Raw genomic sequence first — 11,003 nt, 5'->3', positions numbered from 1 at the left:
ACTTTCTGATCAATACTTTCATAAATATAAAATGGCTTTTTTTTTTTTTTGAGACGGAGTCTCACTCTGTCGCCCAGGCTGGAGTGTAGTGGCACGATCTCAGTGCACTGCAACCTCTGCCTCCCAGATTCAAGCAATTCTCCTACCTTAGCCGCCCAAGTAGCTGGGATTACAGGTGCCCACCACCGTGCCCAGCTAATTTTTGTGTATTTTTAGTAGAGACGGGGTTTCGCCATCTTGGCCAGGCTGGTCTTGAACTCTTGACCTCAAGTGATCCACCCGCCTAGGCCTCCCAAAGTTCTGGGATTACAGGTGTGAGCCACTTTGCCCAGCCCTAAAACTGCTCTTTTTAAACACTACTAATTAAAACAACAACAAATAGAATTCAGGATATAAGGTTTAAAAACATACTGAAAACACACTAGTTAACCATATTTATTTTAATGTCTATTCAGAGTTTAAAAGTTTCCCAGTAACACAAAAGACTGCACAGCTTTGAGACATTAAACTGTACAAATACATATAACCATTACCCCTAGGATAAATTACTCTTTAGATTTTAACAGTTTTCAGCATTTTACATCTGAACAGTTGAATCTTCTATACAAAAATATCATTATTATTATTTTATAATATGCCTTGGATAATGCCCACAAGATGACACCTATTACAATAGCAGTTGTTACAAAAGTCACAAAATACATAAAAATCTCAGTTGATAACATTATTATTCTTTAAAAAGAATTTACAGTACTAAGGTCCAGCCCAGAAAGGGGCAAGTTTAAACAAAGTAGCCCAAAGTTCAAAGTGTCTATTTAAAATACCAGTTTGGAAATAAACTAAGACAATAATATGTGTACTATGTGATATCACTGCCCCAGCAGCTGAACGCACTTGCTTTAGAGGAATGTGAACGTCAGAGCTGAGTCAGTGGTCAGCAGCATGAGTTGGCTTGGGGGAACCAGCTGGCACGCTTCATCTTTTTGTCTGGTAGGGACACAGAAACAAAGCAGTTTGAAGAGTCCAATGAACCAGCATCAAACACAGTTTCCAAAACTTTATTAATGATGTCAAACCAAGAGAACCTTGACTTGGTTAATATCGAAGTCATCAAGCCATCGGGTTTGACAGTCACCTTGAATTCATAGAAGCTGTACTGTCAGGATCAAAATACAGGCGGTCTACTAAAACCAGGTGGCATAACTTTGATACTCTCTATGTTAAAGATACATTTATTTCTTAAAAAAAAAAAAAAAAAGCTGAGCACTGTGGCTCACACCTGTAATCCCCACACTTTGGGAGGCCGAGGCAGGTGGATCACCTGACTCGTTTGAGACAAGCCTGAACCTGACCAACATGGTGAAACCCTGTCTCTCCTAATACTACAAAAATTAGCTGGGCGTGGTGGTGCACGCCTCTAATCCCAGCTACTCGGGAGGCTGAGGCAGGAAAATCACTTGAACCCAGGAGGTAGAGGTTGTAGTAGGCCAAGATGGTGCTACTGCACTCTAGCTTGGACAAGAGTGAAACATCGCCTCATAAAAAAAAAAAAAAAAAAAAAAAAGACATCCTGCTCAAGATTGAACTTACCATCGCTCCCATAGCTTCAAAGAAGAAAAACAAATTATTGCAATCTTTCTGTCATTGACAAAATGGCAGCACAGAGCCTTAGCCAAATAAGAACCACAGCTGACAGCCAGCAGAGGTTGGCCCAACTGCTGTGCAGAAACAAAAGACAAACCTCTTGAGCCAATCACAGCAAAGTGAAGAACTACTAAACCATTTGGGTACATACAACAAATGAAAACTAAAACACTCTAAACATTTTCTGGAAATTTTTTTTTTGTTTTTTGTTTTTGTTTTTTAAGAGTTCTTATTGGATTTACTATTTATTAAATTGTAGATCAAATACTTCATACTTTGGCAAATAGTTTATTCAATACTTTGTAACATCCTACCCATATATCAACACTGTGGGCAATGATTCTAAGAAAATGCATTTCTTGGAAATAAATAAAATAGGGGATGATTTTTGCTCTTCCAAGTACCCACTTTTGCACATTTCTTCCAGAACTCAGTAGAAATAGACATCTGTAGACATTTCCCAGGGTCAAGGAACTTGCACGTACTCTACGGAGCAATGCTGTGGGGTTTCACACCACAGACTCCTACCGGTGGCCTCCGTACTTGGCCACCCAGTCTGTCCTCCCGTGCACTGAGGGAATGGGCTGTGCACGGTTCACAATATTTAGGTTTTTTGCTGTAGGATTGTAAGTACGTCCTGAAAACTGCCCCCGACCAGTTTTTGTGTTCCAGGTATATTCTGAAAGAAATCAGATTCGGAAAATAGGGTTTTACTCATTTGCTTATCAAACTCAAAGAAATTCATCCTCTCATTTGATGGGGAAAATTGAATTTATGTTTAAAAGATTAACTCAGAGGCTTTTTAAATGTTAAAACCAAAAATTGTAGTGTACTATTATGTTGACATCAATTAGAATTTCCAATAGCTGGCCGGGCACAGTGGTTCACACGTGTAATCCTAGCATTTTGGGAGGCTGAGGCGAGTGGATCACCTGAGGTCAGGAGTTCGAGACCAGCCCGGCCAACATGGTGAAACCCCGTCTCTACTAAAAATACAAAAAAGTCAGCTGAGCGTGGTGGCGGGTGACTAATCCCAGCTACTCAGGAGGCTGAGGCGGGAGAATCACTTGAACCCGGGAGGCAGAGGTTGCAGTGAGCCAAGATCGTATCGTTGCACACCAGCCTGGGCGACAAGAGTGAAACTCCGTCTCAAAAAAGAAAAAAAAAGAATTTTCAGTAGCTGAAGAGCCAACATTCCTGGTTTATAGTGCTGACGCTGCTATTTTCAATATTTTATTTTTAGATAGGCAATGCCAGGGAAGAAGACCAAGAAAAATTATTGGCTCAAATTCAATGGGCAACACCCACAGTGTTAGTGACTTTGTAATGTCACACTGTGGTTACATCTAAATAATATTCACACGGTATCACTACAGAAAAATGTATTTGGAATTGTGAATCTATAAAACTGTGGCTTCATGGAGAAACACACATGGGGTCCTATAATAGATTTCTTTTTAAAAATTAAAATGTGGGTTTTATAGTGAAGTTTTTTGTGTGTTTTTTTTGTTTGTTTGTTTTGTTTTGTTTTTTAATGAGGCAGAGTTTCGCCCTTGTTGCGCAGGCTGGAGTGCAATGGAGCGATCTCAGCTTGCTGCAACCTCCACCTCCTGGGTTCAAGCGATTCTCCTGCCTCAGCCTTCTGAGCAGCTGGGATTACAGGGGCGCACCACCACGCCCCGCTAGTTTTTGTATTTTTAGTAGAGATGGAGTTTTTCCATGTTGGCCAGGCTGGTCTGGAACTCCTGACCTAAGGTGATCCACCCACCTCAGCCTTGCCAATGATCCACGCACCTCAGCCTCCCAAAGTGCTGGGATTACAGGTGTGAGCCATCGCACCCAGCCGATACTTCATTTCTCATTGGGAAAATCATGGGTGGGAACACAACTCCCTGAAATGGTAGGATCCTAAACTTTTTTTTTCTTTTTTTTTTTTTGAGACGGAGTCTTGCTCTGTCGCCCAGGCTGGAGTGCAGTGGCGCAATCTCGGCTCACTGCAAGCTCCACCTCCTGGGTTCATACCATTCTCCTGCCTCAGCCTCCAGGAGTAGCTGGGACTACAGGCACCCGCCACCATGCCCGGCTAATTTTTTGTATTTTTTTAGTAGAGATGGGGTTTCACCGTGTTAGCCAGGATGGTCTCGATCTCCCGAACTCGTGATCTGCCCGCCTCGGCCTCCCAAAGTGCTGGGATTACAGGTGTGAGCCACCGCGCCCGGCCGGATCCTAAACTTTTAATTACAAGGTTGTTTCATTCATATATCTGACTGTTTAAAAATTTGTGAAAAATTTAAAATTTCTTGAACATTTGTTATCTGAACAATTTATGAGCTAAAACTGCTTCAACATTTCAAAGGACAAAGCAGGAGATCATTTTACAGAGAATTTTGATGCCTTCTTCAGTCCTTCCTTCATGCTTTCCTCACCTCGAATTGAGAGCTAAGGTGTCACAGGGATTGTATCTGAGGAGGGGTGTTTGCTTTTTGCATCTGGGGTTTAAATATCTCTTCACACTGTGTAGTAGCTGCCATTCTTAGATTAAACTCTAAGTGTTAATACTGAAATGAATCTGACCATTTTGTATCCCCAGCCCTAGCTATCCCATATTTACTGGCATGGTTGGCAGTTTTTCTTAAATTTTCTGTAAAACTGGGAGGTAGGAGGGAATTCTGTGAGCACGTGGTCCTGACAAGCTACTAACTTCAGCACGGGTGAACAAGATATTAAGTGGGGACATCCTGGGTAAGATGGCAGCCTGACTGTGGTGTCGTTTGGTGGAGGCAGGGAGGCCAACAGCTTCCCACTCCATGGTTTGACAGGTCCTTTTATTCCAGTCTTTTACTAGGCTAAAATTCTCAAAGTCAAAGCCACTAAAAAGCTATCTAACAAAGTCAGGGACAATGTGTCTACAAAGGCCAGTTAGGGCACCATGTTTTCTAGGAAGAGCCCTTTAGTTATAGCCATTGGAAGAGAAACGAGCCTCTGTCTGCTAAATTAGTGAGCTCACCCATGTGGGTCATAGGTCAAAGTAGGAGTAGAAGAGACAGCGTAGGAGGGGAGTAGAGAGCGGGAGAGAGGCAGTAAGCCCAGCTTATTCAGAGAGGGAAAAGGGAGCATGGCATTAAGCTAATGAGTGAGGCTCTGAGGGCAAGAATTGAGAGCTTTGGGGAGTAACAAAAAGAGAAGCCTTTTTCCAGGTCATGACATCACCTAAGTCAAGTCCTAAATGGTTTTAAATGAAATTGTGTTCAGGACAGTGTTTTGTAAAACTTTTTCAAGAGGGAATCATTGTGCTAAGACGGGGGTAGAGTTGAGATTTAGGGTTCCTTTCCTAGATATACTAGAATTTTAGGACTCAAGTACCTTTGGTGAATAACCCAACAGCTGAGAGGAGCCCAGATCTCGTGGCAGGGCAAGAAATGCTTTTGTGCCTTAGTGGGACCACCCCACACCTCAACGCCCCGCAAGAGCGGGATAGCGAGCCTTGTAATGCTTGCTCTGCGTTTAAAAACTGCATCTGTCCTATCAAGGACATTTAACTTCTTGTAGAAAATCTGTGCTAAACGAAAGAAGTTTGCCTTTAGTTAATGGATTTCGTTGATGCCACTATGATGTAACTGTTAGCAAGATATAAAACTTGTGTAAGATGCAGATCATAATAGTACCTGCTGGAATAGAGCCATGGGAGAATTAATGAGTTAATGTACACAGAGTGCTTAACACAGGATCCCGCACTTCTAAAGTGATCCTAAAGGGTGCTGTGTAGAACAGAAGTCACTCCTCCAAGTCCTTGTTGTTAGTTTCAAGGCAAGGAGTAAGGAAGTATTAGGAAGTTTGAAGGAGAGATCACATGGGGAGGAAGACATTGATTTTCCGTCTCAAAATTTAAGGGTAGAGGCCGGGTGCGGTGGCTCACGCCTGTAATCCCAGCACTTTGAGAGGTCGAGGCAGGCAGATCACGAGGTCAAGAGATTGTGATCAGTCCTGCCCCACCTCTACTAAAAATACATAAATTAGCTGGGCGTCGTGGTGCGCACCTGTAGTCCCAGCTACTAGGGAGGCTGAGGCAGAAGAATTGCTTGAACCCAGGTGGTGGTTGCAGTAGGAAGCTGAGATTGCGCCACTGCACTCCAGCCTGGTGACAGAGCAAGACTCCGTCTCAATAAAAACAAAAAAACAAAAACAAAAAACAAAACAAAACAAAAAAACTTGAAGGGGAGAAAGAAGAGCAAAGACGAGACTATGAAGAAGGGGGAAATAGTTGAGTAAATATGGTAATGACCTGGTGTTATTTTCTTGTGGGAAACTGTCACCCAACTGGGATGACAGGAAGACACATCTCTTACAGAACAGTGTTTTTCTAAGGATTTGCATTGACCACTTGAGAGTGATTAATATTTACTTCATTTTTTACCTTTCCTCCAATCACCATCTGGAGAAAATTCTGATAAGCAAAGTAAAGAAATGAAAAGTTAAGAAAAAGCATTTACTTAAAAAAATGAAAACAGGAATATGCATGCTAATTGGATAGAATAATTAATATATAAAGGCCTTCAATATCTTACAAAAATATTTTTAAAAGACCCACTCTTGATTTGTAAGAGTAGATACCCAGGTAACAAAATAATTTGACACATTATGATTTTCTGCTTTTATATTAAAAATATAAAATGTGGCTGGGTACAGTGGTTCACACCTGTAATCCCAGCACTTTGGGAGGCCAAGGCAGGTGGATCATTTGAGGTCAGGAGTTCGAGACCAGCCTGACCAACACGGTGAAACTGCGTCTCTACTAAAAATCCAAAAATATTAGCTGGGCATGGTGGTGCATGCCTGTAATCCCAGCTACTGGGGAGGTTGAGGCAGGAGAATTGTTTGAACCCGGGAGGTGGAGGTTGCAGTGAGCTGAGATTACACCACTGCACTCCAGCCTAGGCAACAGAGCAAGACTCCATCTAAAAAAAATAATAATAATAAAATTTTATATTTCTAAATGAATGACTCATAAAGCTTGCTTAAATATTTGAGGCTTTATAAATATCACTGCTGTATATAAAATGTTTACTTATTTTGTTTCAACGGAAAGATAATGAAGCAATTCTTTTCACAGATAAGGTAACTGCAGTACTACTTAAGCAGTTCTGTTGTGGCAAGAAATAAAAAATTAAAGAAGTCCAGGCTTTATACATTTTTAGCTTCAATACTGTGAACTTTAAAGACTGGCATATCTAATCAAGGGTTTTAATATAAGATAGTGGTTAGGATAGGCTGTGAGCATACTTTCAGAGTCAACTTTTAAATTAAACTACAGGCCAGGCATAGTTGCTCATCCCTGTAATCCCAGAGTTTGGGGAGGCCAAGGTGGGAGGATTGCTTGAGCCCAGGAGTCAAGATCAGCTTGGCGGCCAGGCGCGGTGGCTCAAGCCTGTAATCCCGGCACTTTGGGAGGCCGAGATGGGCGGATCACGAGGTCAGGAGATCAAGACCATCCTGGCTAACACGGTGAAACCCCGTCTCTACTAAAAATACAAAAAACTAGCCGGGCGAGGTGGCGGGCGCCTGTAGTCCCAGCTACTCGGGAGGCTGAGGCAGGAGAATGGCGTAAACCCGGGAGGCGGAGCTTGCAGTGAGCTGAGATCTGGCCACTGCACTCCAGCTCGGGCGACAGAGCGAGACTCCGTCTCAAAAAAAAAAAAAAAAAAAAAAGATCAGCTTGGCAACATAGCAAGACCCTGTTCCTACAAAAAAAAATTTTTGAATTAGCTGGGCGTGGTGGTGTGCACCTGTATTCCCATCTACTCAGAAGGCCGAGGCAGGAGGATCACTTGAGCCCAGGAATTCGAGGCTGCAGTGAACCATAATTGCATCACTGCACTCCAGCCTGGGTGATAGAGCAAGGCTTTTTCTCTATAAAAAAGAGTTAAAATAAATAAATTAAACTACAATTAGGTATCTTATCAAAGTTCTAATAATTTGCCTCAATGTTTATTTTTGGTGCCTCACTAAGGATATCTATTTCAGATTAAAATGATTCAGAGGCCATTCATGGTCAAATCTGACTGGCTTAAGTACAGAATCATCACCCTCCATTTCAAGTGTGTACCCCCACATGTGGCTGTCACATGCCACGCCACTGGGGAGCAGGCTTACCTCAGTTAGGCATATCGCTGGAGGGTGGAGAGATAAACCCTTCCCCGCCGAATACTATTGCAAAGCAAAAGGCAGGTGTGAAAGTCCTGCCACCACTCATTTCTACGCCCTAAGATGGAACTGTAGAGACACACCTCATGTTGACTCATTCACAAATAGAGTGTCAGCATTTATTAAGCTTTCACCCTGTGCCAGGTCCTGGGCAGAGGGCTCTGGAAAAGGCATTTTCTCACATCTCACTGTGCAGCACGGCACACTCTTTGGAAGTGGATTAAGTTGAGTTTCTATCCCAGCTCCACTAGCTGTGTGACCTCAAGTAAGTTACTTCACCTACATTTCGTCATCTGTAAAGAAGAGATCTAGCTACATCATCAGGTTATCATGAGGATTAAATGATATAATCCCAGTAAGCCCTTTACACTGTGCCTGGCAGAGAGTCACCACTTAATTAGAGGTAGCTCTTCTTATAATTATTAGACCCTCAAATGCACATTTTTGGAAGAAAAATAGGACATTTTGGTAAAAACAAAAAGAAATGCATTAATGAGGTGAGGCTGACTAAAAGTCTTTGCTGGGAAAAGTGACTGCATAAACTTAAAAAGGAAAATGCTCCTTTCTGCTCAGGAATCTAGAAAACTGTATCTGAAGTTGTTCTTACCTGAAGCCGTTGCATTGAGAGGTGCTAAGTGGATCCTCTGGCCAGCTGACTGCACTTCTTTTTTGAGAAAGGAAGGAATATATCCTGACTGATTGTAAGTAGCATAGCTTCCAAGATTTCCTAGTGACATATCATAAAGTTTCACAGTCAGAAGGTGAATATTTTAGGCACAGTAGAATAACATTGAATACTCCCCCATTACCTCTAAATACTACTTTTCAGCATCTACTATGTTCTAGCCACTATACTGTGCTTGTTACAGATATTCTTATTCCATCCATACAACAGCCCTCTGAGATCACATTATCCATTATCCACATTATTATCCATATCGTGTGGCTCTCCGACGTTGAGTAACTTGCCTAACTTCTCACAGTTAGTAAGAGACTGAGCTGGAGTCTGAACTCAAGGCCCAGGGGTGTTCAGTTCACCCTGAACATGACAGGCTTTCTCACGACCCCACTTCTTAGTATGGGGCTGTTTCCGACTGCGAAGCCCCCATCTCCGAAGTGCTCTCTGTGTCTGTCTTCGTTCTGTAAAATGGTTGTAAGTGGACCTATTCTCGTAGGGTTGTTGTAGGGATTGATGAGACTCTTCAGAGCACGTGGCATAGAATCTGTACTCATTAAATGTCAGCTAGCATCATTGCCATCATTATGGTCACCATCATCATCATCACTTGGTGCATGCTCAGTGTGGCGGTAGCATGGGGATGTATTGATGAGGAAAAATCTAGAGTCTGGAGACCAGTCAGGAAGTCACTGCTAATAGCTGAAATGAGAGAGGATGAGGGTCTGAACCACAACAGTGGCAGAGGGTGAAGAAGAAGGGAACAAAGCAGGTTCATGGGGTGGAGGTGGCAGGGAAAGAGGGGAATATAAACTAAGTTTGTACCTCAGGTAACTGGGTGCATTGTCCATGGATAGCAACATAGGAGGAGAATGAGGATGGGGGGAAAGACATGGTACCCAGAGGACATTCAAATTGTGGCAGGCAGAGGGCAAGTGGGCAGGCATGGAGACTGGTAATGATCAGGGTGTGGTGGTTACCGAGTTGTGGGCTTGGAGGAGCCAGCTCAGAGGGACTGCGAATGCGCAGAGACCTGGAGTAGACCCCGCAAGGAACATCAGCATTAAGGGACAGGAGAGAAAAGGACCCCATGGAGCAAGAGAACAGGTAGAGAGGGGGGTGGTAGGAGGAACAGGGTATGGAAATCCAAGAGAATACACACTGAGTGTGGAAAAAGGAATGGGAGATGAGGCAGAGGACTCGGATGGGACCAGCACTGCCCATGGGATCTGGCCACTGGGATGTCAAGATCTAGCGGAGCTGCTGCACCGGCAGGAAGCTGACTGAAGACAAACGACAACCAGAAGTGACAGGTGGAGCTAGCTCTGCAAGGAGACAGGTTTATCTCTAGAAGGCGAAACGGGGCTCTGATCACCCTCGTGGTTTCAAAGCACTGTTGAGTAAACAGAGTGTTTTCTCCATGGTGTTATCTGTTCACACGTCTCAACACTGGGCTCTTGTGTCCCTGAGGTCTCTCATGGCATGTCAGGCTTCAACAGATGTCTGCTCGTGAAGCAACAAATGTTAAAGTGCAATATTATGTTATCAGCCCCTAAAGGATTGTATACGGTAAGCACATGCTCTCAGTCTATACATGTTTAACCCTACTGCATTTTGCATAAGTTCAGCTGCTGCCTACTTTAACCTTTTACTTGAGAAAAATTTGAGGAAGGAAATTCAAAGCAGTGATTGTATTCACTAGCAGCTTCAGTCATGTCTCTTGCTCTCATCCTCATCAGCAGAGCAAACACTTATTAAATGCATAGCATCTGACAAAATTCCAGGTAGGGTTATATAAGAATACCTAAGGAAATTTCGTCCATTTTATGGACGGGAAAGCTGGCTTAAACTACTTGTCCCAAACCACAAAAGCTGGTGAGTGACGAAATGGGGATACGTCAGACTCTAGGATTCATGCATTGAACACTTATATGATGCTTCTTATTGGAGAAAGAAGTTGTTAGGGGAAAAAAATGACCAGAAAATTAGGTCTTCTTGAATTATTTTGGCTTATTATTTGAAGTACCTTGTATGCTGTGAATTTTCAGATTGGAGCCAGTGGTTAGCACTGTTGAAACCAGTGACACTGAACCCCTAGGAAATCCACCGTCTTTATTAACCCAGTTAACCTTTTTTTTTAAAAAAAAAAATTTATTTATTTATTTATTTGAGATGGAGTCTTGCTCTGTTGCCAGGCTGGAGTGCAGTGGCGCAATCTCGACTCACTGCAACCTCCGCCTCCCGGGTTCAAGCGATTCTCCTGCCTCAGCCTCCCGAGTAGCTAGGATTACAGGCGCACGCAACCACACCCAGCTAATTTTTGTATTTTTAGTAGAGACGGGGTTTCACCGTGTTGGCCAGGATAGTCTCGATCTCTTGATCTCATGATCTGCCCGGCTCGGCCTCCTGAAGTGCTGGGATTACAGGTGTGAACCACCGCACCCAGCCTAACCTTTTTTAAAAAGTGGTTGTTCATGCTTAA

The 11,003-nt window shown here is 43.1% G+C and overlaps 1 protein-coding gene across 3 annotated transcripts in view; it reads right to left on the bottom strand.

Annotated features, from left to right (window-relative positions):
- Nucleotides 1-429: 429 nt before the first annotated feature.
- MAK (male germ cell associated kinase) overlaps nucleotides 430-11,003 on the bottom strand; it is a 76,672-nt gene continuing 66,098 nt past the window's right edge. For 2 of the 3 annotated variants that reach the window (XM_030928747.1, XM_030928748.1), the window contains 2 exons: nucleotides 8,453-8,572; nucleotides 430-2,323 (listed from right to left, as the gene is read on the bottom strand). In XM_030928747.1, coding sequence (XP_030784607.1) covers nucleotides 2,169-2,323; nucleotides 8,453-8,572 — 275 coding nt within the window. In that variant the 3' untranslated portion in view covers nucleotides 430-2,168. The remainder of the gene's footprint in view (nucleotides 2,324-8,452; nucleotides 8,573-11,003) is intronic. The other variant, XM_030928749.1, reaches the window with a different exon arrangement.

This window comes from Rhinopithecus roxellana, chromosome 4, assembly GCF_007565055.1.
Source record: "Rhinopithecus roxellana isolate Shanxi Qingling chromosome 4, ASM756505v1, whole genome shotgun sequence".
Lineage (NCBI taxonomy): Eukaryota > Metazoa > Chordata > Mammalia > Primates > Cercopithecidae > Rhinopithecus > Rhinopithecus roxellana.
The sequence above is the reverse complement of the archived record's forward strand: the minus strand, read 5'-3'. Positions and strand labels throughout refer to the sequence as shown.